Source organism: Ursus arctos, unplaced genomic scaffold, assembly GCF_023065955.2.
Source record: "Ursus arctos isolate Adak ecotype North America unplaced genomic scaffold, UrsArc2.0 scaffold_5, whole genome shotgun sequence".
Lineage (NCBI taxonomy): Eukaryota > Metazoa > Chordata > Mammalia > Carnivora > Ursidae > Ursus > Ursus arctos.
Genome location: NW_026623067.1, coordinates 2,598,631 through 2,613,794, shown reverse-complemented (window position 1 = coordinate 2,613,794; position 15,164 = coordinate 2,598,631). Strand labels below are relative to the sequence as shown.

The following is a 15,164-nucleotide window of genomic DNA, read 5'->3' as shown; positions in this document are numbered from 1 at the left end:
GTCCAGATGCTGTTTCTGGCTCCCAGGCTGTGATGGGCTGGCCTGTCCTCCCCAGCCCCCACCCTGCACCTGTAGGCCCAGCTGTGCACCTGAACCTGGGAGCCCCTTTCCTAGGAGGTGGGGGGCAGTGTCTCTGGGCTCTTGGCTCCCCTGGTGTGTTCAGGGGAGTGGGTGCCCCATGAGGGATGCCAGCAGCGGGGACACGAGGGGCCTCTGAGGCCCACCAGGTGAGCAGCCGGTGACATCAGGATCTGGGACCCAAACCTTCAAAGGCCACGCTGCAGTGAGGGAGACTGTACAGGCCAGCCAAGAAAGGCCAAGTCCCTGACAAAAGCTGGTGTTGTTTGGCCACTGATGGGAGGACGGAAGGTCAGAACATCATGCTGCTGGCCACAGGATGGCCGTCTGCCTGCCTGCCTGCACCCCAGAACCTGGGCCTCCAGGCAACGTGCAGGGTCCAGGCCCAGAGGCCCCAGCGGCCCTGGGCTGGGGCCTGGGGGAGCTGAAGCAGGCATCCAGGTTATGTTAGGAGGCATGGAGAGAAATTGCCCCTCATTAACTGGGTAAGAAAAATCTAGAAAGAACACCTGACAGTGGAACAGATCCAGAGCTGGAGACCACAGGTGTGCTGAGGTCTTGTGGGGGCTGCAGCCAGATAGCTGCAGAAGGAGCCCCAGAGAGGTCCTGCTGGGTTTCCAGAGCCCAGGTGTGTGCCCACTCCCCTTAACCCATGGGCCTGTTCAGGAACCCCAGGTCTCCGTGGAAGGGGACGCAGGAAGTCAACACGTCCCTTCTCCTTCTTCTGAGGATGCAGGCACCTCACCTGTGGGCCTGCGCCAGGGTCGGCTCACAGCTGAGGGTCAGGCCAGGGAAGCGGCTTGCCCTGGAGTCAGGAACAAAACTCAGCTCCTTCCACCCAGCTGTGACAGGCCGTGTGACAGGGAGAGGCAGAGAGCAGGTCTGAGCCTCCTGGGAGTGTGTCCCAGCCTGAGGCCTCTCCCCTGCACTTGGTGCAACGCTCCCTTGCAGGGTTTCCACCTGCCTGTGCCCTTGTGCATGGCACCTGCGTCTCCCCACCACACCTGTTACCCTCACAGCTGTGTCTGCAGCTGGGCTGCACCCCTGTGTCTCAGCGGGGAAGTTGAGGCCCTGGCGCGCTGAGCTGCCTGCCAGTGGAGGCCACACTCCCCTGCCGGTCCAAGCTGCTTGCTGGACCCAAGCCCGACTGGCTTCCCTAATGGAGGGGCTAACCCTAACCCCCCGCCCTGTCAAGCAAATGCTGGCAGAGCTATGAGCCGCTGGTTAGGGCTTGGGCAGTTCCCCAGTGGCCCAGCAGGTGCCCAGCACTCTGCCACATGGGAGACTTGGAGCTGAGGGGCTCAGGTGCTGGTCAGGCGCCAGGCACCTGCTGCGGAACGTGTGGGGGTGTCTGGGAGCCTGGGCGGGCTCCCCCATCCCCACATTGGAAGCTGTAGACTGACCCTCCATCCCGCCCCAGACCTACCTCTGACCTCGGACCTCAGGCTAACCCTAACCCCGCCCTCCCTTGGTGCTCCCCGGGCTGGAGCCGTCTGCCCTGGACATTGCCCATCCCTGGTGGGCTCCTAGGGCAGGAGAGACCCAGCGTGTGGACCTGTCCTTAGTTTGCTGTTGACTCTAAGAGGCTGGGACAAGGCGTGCTTGCAACGCAGCTGTCATTCTGAGACATGGGCATCCTTCCTCAGGGCCACATCCCGGGAGGCTGATGGTGGAGCCGCAGTGCTGCTCCCCAGTGGGCATACACTCAGGGAACCCTGGCATCGTGGCGGGGCCAGTGGATGCTGAGGCCACACTTTGCCAGTCCCCAGATGAGGGGGTGTCCCTCTGAAAGGCTCCAGGGGCATTGCTGTACTCCATTCAGCCTGGCCTGCCTGGGAGCTGGGTCTTGAGGTAGGCAGAGAACTGGGCCCTTGGAACCAGAAAGGGCCCCTGCAGAGGCTCTGGCCTGTAGCCTGAGGGGCAGGTCAGGCAAGGGGCTCGGCACTAGAGGCGCCCCCCCCCACACACATCACGCACACGCACACATGCAGAGCTGTTCTGAAGCCCTGGTGCCTCACACGGGCCCCTTCCCAGGATCCCAGTAGTGACGTGGGAACCACCAAGCCACAGCCCCCTGTGGCTGGAGGGGTGGAGGCAAGGGTGAAGGAAGACATACAGAAGGGCACTGCAGGGGGGACCCAAGGCCGTGACTTAAGGGCTCATCTGTCCTTAGGACTCTGCAGAGTGCCCCTGGTGTCATGCCGGGCCTGGTGTCAGTTTCTCCACCATGGGTCAGAGGACCCCTTGGTCTCAGAGGGGGATCAGACTGCAGCAGCTGCAGGCTGAGACACGTGCTCCATCCTATGGGCACTGGGGAGCTATGGAATGTTCTTGAGCAGAGGAGGGGCTAGCTCTGGGCTGTGTGACCAGGAAGGCTGCCTGGCCCACGTCCTCAGTTCCTGAGGTTCTGGCCCAGACCTGGGAATTAAAAGGACACTCAAGGCAGAGTGATTTATGGGGTTGCAGATCTTAAGCAACCTTATCCACTTCTGCCTTGCCTCTCTGCAGGCTACAGGCTGGTGGGGCTGTGTCCAGCAAAAACCCCGTGGACTGCGGACGGAGGAGGGGGCTCAGATGCACTGGCGGTTGTGCATGGGCCTGCCTCCCTCTCTGCCCAGTTGTTGGGCTAGGGACACACAGGAGGGGAAGTGCCCTTCTCTTGCAAGCCTCGAATTCCACTATTCACCCTCTTGCATGAAGACTCAGGCCTTCCCACAGTCCTGTCTTCCGTGGTGCAGATGGCTGCTGGGCTGGAGAGGGGTGTCTGTGTGTGTGTGTGTGTGTGTGTGTGTAGTCCTGACTTCTGCCATCAGGACTTGGAGGAGGATGAAGTGGGTGGAGGCCTGACTTGGGAGGTGACAGGAACTGGGGTTGGAAGCAGAGCAGCCCTGGGGGAGCTGGAGGGTGAGGGCAAGACTTCGGAGCTGCTCTTTGGAGGTTCCTCTCTGTTGTGGAAGTCTCACCTCCTCTGAGAAGGCCCCCAGGGTTACCTGCAATGTGCCAAGTGTCAGCCACCTTCAAGCACCCAAGGACCCAGCTGGTAGGACGCAGTGCCAGCCTCCTGCTTGGATGGGCTGCGGGGAGCAGGGAAGCCTCCTCCTTTAGAGTGGGGGGAGCAAGGCACTCCCAGAGCTGGGCCTCCCTGGTGTGTGGGGGGGAGTGTACCATCCCTGCCAGCCCAGTTCCTCCCTCCAACCGGCATGTTTGGGTGGACGAGTCCTGGTCCTCGCACCATAAACACCAATTTGCAGAGCCCTGAGAGGCAAATGACTGTTTACTGTGTGCTCCTGAGACTCAAATAAAAAAGGGAGGGAGAAGGAGACGTGATCGAGGTGCCAGCCTAGAGCTAAATGTCAATTAGCACCTTCTGACTAGCTCCTGTTCCAGCTGCCAGGCGGGTGGTGGCGGCTCCCTGGCTGGGGCCCTCCCAGGGCTACCCTGGTGCGCTGGGCACCCCGCCTGGTCCTGGTGCTGCAGGGACGGACTCTCAGATGTGTAGGAGGCCTCAGGGGCCTGGAACAGGATGCCGGAGCCATAGAAACCACGGCCCACGCTCACCTCCTCCTGGAAGGCCTCCCAGGTGACCCAGAAGGCAGAGAAGGGGCCATCATCGCTCAACCGTCCAGGGCCAAGGTCACCGGGCGAGGTGAGGGGCAGAGCAGTTGGGATTTTCATCTGTCAGTTGCTCCCCATCCCCCCATTTTATGGTGGGACAGGGAGGAGGAAATGGGGTGGCCTTGCCTTCATAAATTTACACTGGGGAGAGCGGCCTCATCCAGCATGCCTCAGTTTACCCATTGGTGCCTATGAACATGAGGGCTGGCAGCACCCTCAACCAGGTGGGATGGGAGGGACACCATCCCATTCTCCCCCAGCTGTGGACGGTGCCCTTGAAGTTCAGGTGCAGTCCACACTGAACGTACCCGGGTTGGGGGGCAGCACCCAGGTTTGGGCCAGAGGCCAAGGGGCTTCCAGAGAGGAAGCTGCTTACCGCCAGGCCAAGACCTCAGAATGCCCTGTTCTTGGGGTAGCATGAAGGTTTCATGAAGGGAGATGGGGTTTTAACAATGAAACAGATGGCAAGAGGGCTGAGCAAGTCACGGAGGACGAGGACCTCGGGCTTGGGGAGGGGGAGGATGGTGTAGGGGAGGGCAGAGGGAGTGGGGCCACTCCAGGCCAACAGGCCAGACCCTAAAATGGCCTGTTTTTCATTCCAGACCACAGGGCAGGGCCCTGTCCCCCAGACCAAATCCCAGGGCAGGGCCATGCCCCCCAGAGAAGGGGCAAAGACCCGGCCAGTGGGGCCTCGAAGCCCATCTAGCCCAGGCTCTGATGCTGGGCCGGGGTCATCACCATGCTGGGCCTGGGGACAGGGTATGTGTCGGCGGGGGGGGGGGGGGGGGGGAGGGCTTAGCTCCCGGTGCCAGCCCAGGGACCCAGAGCTGGCCCTGCACCTGCTGCCCTGGGGGTCCCAGCCCTGGGACATTCTGGCCCAGCAGGATGAGGAGGTGGCTGGAATGTCCCTGAAGGGAGGAAACTGAGGCCCCAGGACCCAGAAAGTGGGAGTCTGGGGGGAGGGAGAGCAAGTGGGGGCTCAGAGGAGGGGGCTGGCCACACCCCTTCCATGACTTCAAAGCTGCTGCCCTGGGAGTGTGAGATTTGCAGGGAGGCTGAGCCAAGGGGGGCCTGGTGGGGTGAGGCCCCACTGCCTCCGGGCCTTTAATATGGTTATTCCTCTCCTGTCTCAACTACCTGTGAACAGGCCCACCGGGCCCATTTCCTCCCTCTCCAGGGCGGCGGGAGGGGCTGTAAACTCCCTGGAGAGGCGGAGGGGTCTGCCCTCTCTGCCCTCTGAGTGGGGGATACAGGCAGGGCTGGGGGCTGGGACTGGCTGCAGAGGGGGCTCTGCATGGAATATTCCACAGCTGCAAAGCCAGGAGCAGAGAGACCCTGGGGAGACCCCACTCTTGCACTGCAGGGAAACTGAGGCCGGCTGGCAGAATTGAGGGTTTTGGCTCGTCATTCACTCAGGCTCTTTCCAGCCCCCCACCCATGTACTAAGCCTGCCAGTGCCCCATCCTGGCCCCCTTCTGGTGGGGTTCTGCCTCTGTCTGTCCTGCAGCCCTGGAGAGCTGAGACCATCTCCACTGTGGTCTTGCTCCCAAGCCTGCAGGGGGCCTAATGCCCGGCACCCAGAGGCCAGAGCCTGCCCAGGTCCCTCACGTGCTGTGTGTCCTCAGGCCAACACCTGGCCCTCTCTGGGCCCCTGGGGGACAGAGCCTGCATGCTGGGGGTTTGTAGTCCTGTGACACAGAGGTATGGGGGTCCCCAGGGTGACCCATCTGCTCCCCTAGCAGGCTCTGCCCCTGCGTCCTCCCACCCCACCCACCTCTCCAACCCTTTCATCTGAGGAGCCCCCAGCACCTGGTTCTCAGCAGGTGCCAATTAGGGCGGCTCCTGCCTGGGCCCTGACTTAGAAGTGCTATGGGCTGCGCTCCGTGCTGTGCACCGAGCCCAAGGGTGGCTGGAGTAGGGCTCCTGTCACCCCCTACCTCCAGGGCCGGACCCAGTGCCAAGTGTCTGGTCCAGTGTCACAGCCCAGGACGGCCTGCGGGCTGCGTTCTGAGCTCCCCTACTGGACTCCCCCCATGGAAGAGATTGGCTTCCCGCGCTCCTGCCTCGGCCTTGGCCCTTTGCACTTAATCACTGGCTCCTTCTTTATAGACCATCTGCCCACAGCCCACCTGGTTTAGCTGACCCCCGGGGCCCCAGCTGGGAAAGGGCCTGGTGGGAGAACAGCCAGCATAAGGCTGTGACCTTGGGGTGGGGTGTGGGGAGTCAGCCATGATTTGGGATGTGACGGGAGGGGTACTGGGAGCCCAGGGCCCTGGGTCTCTGTCCAGTTCCACTGCCCTACTGGGCCCCATCCTGCTCTGTCTTCCGTGGCTTGGAGAGTCCTGGGAAGAAGACCAGCGTGGCTGGGAGGGGGTGGACGGGAAGGCTGGGCTTCCCCCAGGTCCTGTTCCGAGGGGCAAGGCCACAACCACCCCCCACCCCATACCTCCGTTTGCCTTCCTTGTCCCTCAGTGCGTTCCCACTCCACAGCCTCTCATGGCTCTCCCAGCTCAGGGCTCTGTTGGATTAGACACCCATGCCTACTCTGGGTCTGTGCCCCCTTGTCCAGGACCCCTGTCCAGCCAGCTGTGGTTTTCTGTCTGCAGAAGGTGGCTCTTCCTCCCTTTGCTCTTAGGGAGGCCGTGGGACCCTGACACCAGCTACTGAGCTGGCCGCACTGGGCTTCCCTCCCTCTGCCCTGGTGAGTCCTCCTCCGGCTGTCCCCAGCCCCCTCCCTTCCAGCAAATGGCCCCTGTAGGTTGGCTGTTCTGGGCCTGAACTTTGAGAGGGTGGGGGCTGGGCCTTCAGCCCTCAGCTTCCTGGTTATCTCCCTCCCATCCCCCATGTATCCCAGCCCGTCCCCCTACCCCTGACTCCTCAACTCCCCCCCCCCCCCGCCCCCCCCCCACCGTAGGTCGGTCTGGCTAGAAATCAGGGTGGGGCTCAGAGGTGGGGCACAAAGGGCAGAGAGAAGAACAGGGACCCTGCACCTGGCTTGGAGAAGTGAAAGTGTGGCCTCGGGAAACCCTGGCCCCCAGTGTGGCCTTAGTTTCCAGAGGCTCCACTCAACCCTGTATGCTTCACATACCCCGAGTTAGGGTGGACGTGGGCAATAACCATGGAGGGGCCATGGGAGGCTCCAGCCTGCAGGATGCCTTGTCTGTCCTGGGGACTCTTCCTGCCTGGCCTGGAAAGGCAGGTAGGGGCTCCCAAAGGCAGGGCCACCCCATCCCCATCCTGAGGTCCTGAGCATGGTGCTGGGACGCAGCCCACCACACACTTAGAGGCTGCTGACCCCTGCCAAGCCTTGCATACTGGAGTTATGTTCTATCACAGAGGGGAGGCCAGGCAACCAGCGTCAGCTCGGGTCCCTGGCCTGAGGTAGACAAGAAGAGGTAGGAGCCCCTAGGAGATCTTGACCTCGTGCAGTGGCTCTCTGCCAGCAAGGGATGTCCCTCTGGCCTTCATGCTGGATTCCAGCCACGTGAGCTGTGACTTCTAAGTTGGCCCTGGCTGGAGGCAGGAGGAGGAAAGCTCCCTGATATCCAGGCTCTGTCTGGGCTGGCGAGCCTTGGGTTGAGGGGGTATGTCTTGCCTCCCAGCCAGGCCAGGCTCTTGGAAAACCCTGTGCTGGGCCACCATGGGGATCCGTGTCTTTTCTTTGGTGACCCTCCCTCTTCCCCTGGACTTCCGGCCTCTGGAGGCCACACCAGAGACGGGTCCTCCCGCCTTGGCCTGTGGACGTCTCCCCTCCCAGAGGGCAACCACCAATCCAGTCCCTGTACCTCACCAACCCACTGCCAAAAATCCAGTACAATCCAGTCTTGTTTCATTGTTTCTTCTTTTTGCTTCTTTTTTGTTTGTTTTTTTACTTCCCCCAATTGTTTGAAACTCACAAGCTATGACTAAAATAATGTCTTTCATAGAAAGAAAAGGAAAACAACAACACATCTGTTTGTCTAGCTCCAGTGTATGGTGGATATAGCAGCATTGGAAATAAAATTAAAACCAAAACGCAAAATTCAAGGCAGAGGGAGGTTGCGTGCGTGCGGGTCATCGTGCCGCACCGTCTCCTGCCCCTGCCTGGGTGTGGGCCCTCAGGGCCAGGGGCTGGGGACATTTCACAGTGGCAGAGGCTGGGCGAGGAGAGGTCTCCGCGGGGCGGCACCCGGGGGGGAGGTCCCAGCGGGCACTGGCCAGCAGCCTCGTGTTCCCTGGCAGGGTGATGAGTCAGACGAGAGGAGCAGCCTTCAGCCAGAGGCTCCAGGACACACATAGCCAGCACACCACAGCCACAGCAGCAGGACCGTGGGGGGCTGGGAGGGAAACCACCCCTCCCGGGGCGTTGGGCCTCTGCCGGCAGCATGGGTGTGGACTCACCCTCCCCAAAAGTCCCCAACAACCCAACCCAAATCAATGTGAGCCTCCGAGGCAGGGTACGGTGCTGGGCAGGGCCTGGACTGCAGCACAGACCAGTTGCTTGGGCAGCCTTGGGGTCTAAGCCCCCTTCCCGCCTTCCTGCTACGAGGGTTGTGAACCCAGAAGGAGACAGGGTGGGGCTGGAACTGGAGGCTTTTCTCTTCTCCTGTGGATGGGAGGTGTGAGGACAGGGAGGAGGGCAGGCCCCGGCGGTGAGACTTTCAGTCAATTGCAAAGTAGAGGTCCCTGCTGGTCGAGCCAAGAGCCAGGCCTGGGTGGGGCCTGGGCGACAGTAGGACTGGTCTGGGGGGGTGGGGTCTGAGGCCAGGGCACACAGCAGCCAGGGCAGAGCCAGGCCTCAGGGTCCAGGCCCCTCTGCTGCTGGGCTCCACGTCCTTTCCCCAGGCAGAACTGGTTCCTGGGTTTCGGCAAGGCGAGGGCTGTCAGGTAGGGTTCCTGGTTGGGGCTCTGGCAGATGCCAGGCCGAGGGAGGGGTACCACAAGGCCTCCAGGCCCCTGAATTGTTCCGGAGCACCAGACGTGGTGGCTGGACCGCAGGGCCCAGAGGAAGGGGTGGGAGGTGATGCCGGCCCCCGGGGTCTCCACTGCAGCTCTATCATGAGTTGCTGCTTTGCACAGGCGAAGTGGGGTGAAATCTTACAGATGGTCTGGTAGGGAGGAGGATGGCCACAGGGAGCTCCGCCCCCAAGAGGACCCCTCCCCACCCGGAAGCCCCACCCATGGAGCCGCGCCAGTCCATGGAGGAACCCCGCCCCCATCCCGGAGGTCCGCACCAGCGTAGAACCCCACTGTCCTCAGGAGCTTCACCCTGGCCCTACCACAGGGGACCCTCCTCCCATCCAGGAGACCCCGTCCTGGAGTCCGGCCCCCGGACAGAAGGCCCGCCCCATCCAAGGAAAAAAACCAGAACCGGTCGGAGGACCCCGCCCCCATGGAGGGAGCCCCGCCCCCGCCCTACTAGGGAGGAGCCCACCCCATCCAGGAGCACCACTCGGAGGCCCGCCCCCAGAGAGGAGCCCCCGCCCCATCCAGGGAGTAAATCAACGCTTGTCAGGCGGAGCCCCGCCCCTCCCGGAGGAGCCCCGCCCCCGCCCTGTCCAGGAGGAACCCCAACTCCATCCAGAGAGAAGCCCCGCCCCCGCTCCATCTAGGAAGGAACCCTGTTCCCAGAGAGGAGCCCCGCCCCGCCCTGTCCAGAGAGGATCCCCAACCCCATCCAGGAGCCCCGCTTGGGGGCCCCGCCCCTGTCGGGGAGCCCCGCCCCCATCCAGAGTGGAGCCCCGCCCCCGCCCTATCTAGGGAGGAGCCCTGCCCCCAGAGAGGAGCACCGCCCCCCAGTCCAGGGAGGAGCCTCAACTCCATCCAGGAGCCCCACTTGGGGGCCGAGCCCCACTTGGGGGCCCCGCCCCTGTCGGCGGAGCCCCGCCCCCATCCAGGGAGGAGCCCCGCCCCCGCCCTGTCCAGGAGGAGCCCCGCCCCCGCCCGGGGCGGCGCGCGCTACTTGCAGGTGTGCACGTCGTAGACGCGCGCGCACTCCTGGCAGCTCACGTAGCAGCACCAGTGGAAGACGCAGTGGCACTTCTCGCGGCGCCGCTCGGTGCGCGCGTTGTGGCCGCGGCCGCAGCACAGCAGATCGCAGCCGTCAATGCCGTGCGAACTCACGTTGCACGTGCGGTCGCGGGTGCCGAACGAGCCGGTCTCGGGGTTGGGTTCGCAGAAGTTGGGCGAGGCCTCGTAGTACACCAGGTCACGCTCCGTGGGCACCTTGAAGTAGGTGTAGCGCGGCCGCAGGGTCTCCACCCAGCCGCGCGACTCGCGGTGCTTCTCCACCACCATCTCCGAGGCGCTGTCGTATTTGTCCTTGAGGAAGTCGCCGATGGCGCGGAAGTCGGGCTGCGACCACCAGCAGGTCTTCACCTCGCAGCTGCCCGACAGCCCGTGGCACTTGCACTTGAGATGCATGTGGCTGGCGATGGCCTGCAGGAGCGCGCCGAGGGGCGTCAGGGCGGACCCTAAGCACCCCCCTCCCTGGTTCCGTTCGTCTGCACGGCGGCGGGGGGGAGCATCGGGTGTGCTCCTTGCCTGCGGTCCCCCCGCCCCATGAGCTCCTGGCAAGCCCAATGTAACCTGTCTCCTCCATAAAGGCCCTTCTCCGTGGGTTCCCGGCGCCGCCTCTTCTGTGCGCTGCAGGTGCTTGTGCGGGTCCGCACCCTGGCGGACCCAAGATCCCCGGAGGGCAGGGCCTGGGAGCCTCGCCTCTCTCCTGGCTGGGTCTATTTCTACAGCCTCTATGACTGAGTGAAGGAAGGAAGGGACAGTAACAGTAACTGACGATCTGGTCAGGGCACGCAGGAGGGAGGACATTAATGCTGACCTGGAGAGCCTAAGATCGCAGCCCAGAGGACATGCACATGGTGGCAAGGCTGGAGGCTGACCTGAGCGCAGGTAATGGGGGTGGCTGGAGCAGAGAACCTTCAGGGCCCAGGAGGCTGGGTTTATGGGGCTGTAAGGGAATTCCAACAGGAGGAAGGTAGTGTGCATGGACAAGCCTGGGGGACTTTGGGGTCCTAAAGACCAATAGCCAAGGGCCTGGGTGAGGAATGTGTCTTTTCCCTTCTGTCTTTGAGGGAAGGGATGGGGTTGGAGGCGAAGGGGCTTGTGACTCAATACGAACTGTCCACGGTTGCACTGACCACTGTGATGGACGCCTGCTGTCCATGAGCCCTGGAGATGTGGCTGGTCCAAAGTGTGCTGTGCTGAATGCTGGCCCACACAGCGTCCCCAGACTTCACTCAAGAAGAGGATGTAAACTATCTCCTTCACTAGTTTAATATTGATGGTGACCATTACTGCAATGATAACATGTTGGTTGATATAGCCACCTTAATAAAATTTAATGTTAAAAATGAATGCCACCTGTTTCCTTTTTAAATGTGGCTACAAGAAAATTACAGCTATGTACACAAGTCCCATTATACTCCTATTGGTCAGTGTAAGGTGGGCTCTGCGTCCAGAAGCTGCCTCTACCCTGCGCCCCTCTCCTGCTGTTTCTTCTACACTTCCTGCTCATACTGGCCCTCTCCTGGGGCGTCTGTAATGACTGCATCCCTCCCCCCAGTTAATTTCTGTCTCATCTCCATATTCTTCTCTTTCCCAGAGGAGACACCTCTTCAGTGTCTTTACGTTTACTTTTATCAAAGTTATATATGCATATACTTTAAAGAGTCCAAGAGTTCCTGAGACTCACTCCCACACCCGCTCACACGCGGCACCTTCCTGATCAGCCCAGGCAAAACCTGTGCCTCTTGCCTCTCTAACAGAATGTTTGTCTCGCTGCTCCTTGAGTGTTGGGGGCTCCAGCAATGTCTCCCCTCTCACCATGGAGGGTGGGAAGTCAGCTCTTTATCATCACACCACCACTCCAGTGCACACCTGCCTAGTCCCCCACCCACCCAAAAAACTGAAGCATCACCCAGTTAGATCAATATCCAGCACTGGCAGTATTGGAACTGTGTGTAATGTCATACCCCGTTGAGCCCTGTGACAGGGTATGATTCCTTTTCCTTTCCTACAAAACTTTGTTGTTGCTGTTTTTAATGTACTTATTACAGATTGAGACTCAAGCTTGCCCCGAATTGTCTAAATATCCTCTTTCAGATGTGCAAACACACTGCCTAGTCAAAGATTTCATCTTCTTGGAGACATCTTTTTCAGAGGCTGTCTAGTAGATTTTGTGAAATGTGCATGACCAAAAACACATATTTTCTACTTGAAAAGTGGAAAAGATGGTTTAGCTGGGTATAAAATTCTTGGCTTAGAATCTTATTTCCCTTCAGAACTCGGAAAGAACTGTTCCACTTTTATCCCAGCTTCCAATGTTGTTCTTGGGAACTCTGATGCCATTTTGATTCCTGATCCTTTGCATGAAACCCACGGTGTGGAGGGCTTCTCTGTGTTGTAGGTTGTGAATTTCATGATGATAGGTCTTGATATGGGTCTCCTCTCTCATGTTCCAGAGTTTCTTACTGGGTCTGTTTGGTCTGAAACTTGTGATCCTCAGTTCTGGGAATCCTCCTGCCTTCTTTGCGAACTTCCTCTTCTCAGTGCTCCTCATTGTCTGTCTTGGACAGCTCCCCCATGTTCTCCATTCTTTTCTTATTTTCCATCTCTTTGTCTTTTTTCCTTTATTTCATAGATGGGTATCTCAAGTATCTGCCAACCTGTGTGCTGGGAGTTCGGTTTCTGCTATTCTACTTTTAGTATCTACCAGCTTTTCCCCCCTCTCTAAATGTTCTTTTCATTTAACACCCTATTCCACTTTTATGGAAAGAGTATTTTATCTTTCTGGGGATAGTGGCAGCTTTTTTCTTTTTTTTAACTTTTTTCAATCACTTAAAAAAATTTTTTTTAAGTAATCTCTACACCAAATGTAGAGCTCAAACTCATGACTCTGAGTCACACACTCTACCAACTGAGCCAGCCAGGCGCCTGGAAGTTTTCATCTCTCTTTTCAATGTCTCTTTTCCCATAAGTTTTGTTTTTGTTTGTTTTGGTCTTTACTTTGTGGATGCGAGAGGCCTTCCTCATGTCCTGTGATCCTTGGCTGTCTATTTAAAAGGAGGACACTACACATTGTGTGGGAAGCTCATGTGCTTGGTGGGGACTTACCAGCATGGGCCCTCACTATAGAGGGGACCTGGCTCCATTATTTCATGGGGAATCCCCAGGCAGTATGTTTGAGTCTCTTGGATTAGTCCAATCCCCAGGGGGAGAATCTTCCATTCTCCTGCCTGGAGGGTCATAAAGATTCACTGTGGGGTACAGAGACTAGGAAGAGCAAGGCATGTGTAGATGGAGACTACTTTCACTTGGGAAACCTCACCTTCACCCAGGCTGTCCTTGGTGTCCCTCCAGACACACTGTGCTTTGCCCTTCCTGGAAAACACACCTCCAGATTTCTGCCATGGTAGAGGGTGGGGGGGTTTTCCTGGATGCAAGGAGTTAGACAGAAGACCTGGTGGGTTATAAACTGCTTTTAAAGTAGATTATCAACCCATCTTCCCATTTTTAGCCCCATTGTTTATCTCTACTTTTCAAGACACCTGATACTAGTAAGTCTGGGGTTGGTTCTCAGAGTTCTCCTCTACTGGTTTAAGATTCTACTTTCTCCTAAGACCCAAGTATTCATGGATCTCCTTCTTAGTCTGCAAACTTTTGCTGCACTGTTAGCCCCTGGTTTCCATGTTGTCAGGAGTGTTCATGTATTTATGTGTTGTAACATTCACTCACTGTCATTTTAGTGGGGTCCTGGGGGGTGCAGAGGGATGCTTATGTTTTGGGATTCCTCATAGACCCTTCACAATTGCTGTGCGATTCTTTCCCAAGTATATTCTGTGATTTTTATAGTTTCCAGTTCCCCACTGAGACATTCAGACTCGTGTTTTGGCTTTGTAAACCTAAGTAAGCACATTTCTTTTTTCACAATCTGCATCTCATAATGCCAGTATCTGGAGTCCCTGCAGACTAGTTTCTGTGGTTTTTGCCACCGATCATTCGTTGTGTCACCAGCTCATATGACAGGTTATCCTTTGATTATGTGCTGGGCGCTGTGTTTGAAAAAATATTTGTAGCAACCTTTTTTGACCCTGAATAAGGTGATCATCCCCCGAAGAGGATTTGCTTGCTTTTTCCAGGTGTGTGGGAAAACCAGCAATTTGGGATCTCCGTAATCAGTTCCCAGACCGTGAGATTTTTCCAGCCTGCACATGTGAGCAAGGGCTGGTCTACTTCTGGTTTTCCTTTACTCCTCAGGGTCCCAGCCTGAGCTGAGGAGTGGTTTCCTAGAGATAGCACCCTTGCAGGCCCCTCAGCTCCGGGAGGCTGCCGGAAGTGCAGCTCAGTGTATGTACTCTGGTCCAGATCAGGACAAAAGCTGCCGTGAGTGCTGGGCTCAGGATTCTGCCTTCTCCCGGCCCTTGAGCTGCTAATTCCTCAGTATATGAGGTTACTTACTTGGCACTTAAAATAACTTTATGGGAGCATAATATACATACAAAAAGTATATATGTTATAAGTGCAAAACCTGACAAAATTTCACGACCTGCCAGCCACTGAACACCAGCTCCCCAGAACTCCCATTATGTTCTCCTCGAGCTGCAGCTCTCTTCAGCTCTCTTCCAGCTCTCTTCCAGCTGCAGCTTCCTGTTCAGCCTCCTATACCTTTTGTAGGTGTCCTTTTATGAACAGAAGTTCTTTACTTCAATGCAGTCCACAGTATTGCTACATGTTTCTTTCATTGTAAGTGCTCTTTGGTCCTGTTTAAGAAACATTTTGCTACTCCAAGGTCACAGAAATGTTCTCCTGTGTTTTCTTCCTGACATTTTTCTTTGTTTCACCTTTTCCATTTGGGTTCTAATTGACTTTATTTATGGTCTGAGGTAGGGGCCAAGGTTAGTTTTTTCTTCCCATCATATTATTGCCCAATTGACTGGGCGCCATTTGTTAGACAAGACTATTTCTTGTCTGCCCTGCACTGTCATCCCTGGGATAAGTCAGGTGATGGATGGTCCACAGGTGGGCATCCTATGCTTTTAACAGGACACTTTTCACATGTAGTCCTGCATTTGTACTTGTCTCCGACAGAAAGATGAGTCAGTCACCTTGTCTTCTGTCGCTGGCAGTCAAATGCCTCAGTCCCCTGCAATCCCCTGGTTCCAAGGCCAGCGTCATCTTTGTGCTGCTGAATCTATTGGAGCTCTCTGGATTCCACAAGTGGTCAGTGTTCCGTTGGTCCCCCATGACCTTCAGACCCAGTCCTTCCAGCTTGGTCCCCATGTCTCTTCTTCCTCTGCTCTCCATATGCTAGTCTACCAGATGAACTCACTTGCAGTCGTACACTTTGGGCTGCCCAAAGACTCCTGGCTTCCCTCCACCTAGATAACTGTGTTACTTTGCATGCACTCCTTTCAGCACCGTTGCCAGCAGAAGGCTTTGTTTGAGATGCCAGCCCGGGGTGTGGCCCCTCTGAGGTA

At 57.9% G+C, this 15,164-nt stretch overlaps 1 protein-coding gene across 1 annotated transcript in view; it reads right to left on the bottom strand.

Annotated features, from left to right (window-relative positions):
* Nucleotides 1–9,630: 9,630 nt before the first annotated feature.
* The window catches only part of WNT3A (Wnt family member 3A), a 40,849-nt gene continuing 35,315 nt past the window's right edge, over nt 9,631–15,164 (bottom strand). The window contains exon 4 of the mRNA XM_026488565.3: nt 9,631–10,110. Coding sequence (XP_026344350.1) covers nt 9,631–10,110 — 480 coding nt within the window. The remainder of the gene's footprint in view (nt 10,111–15,164) is intronic.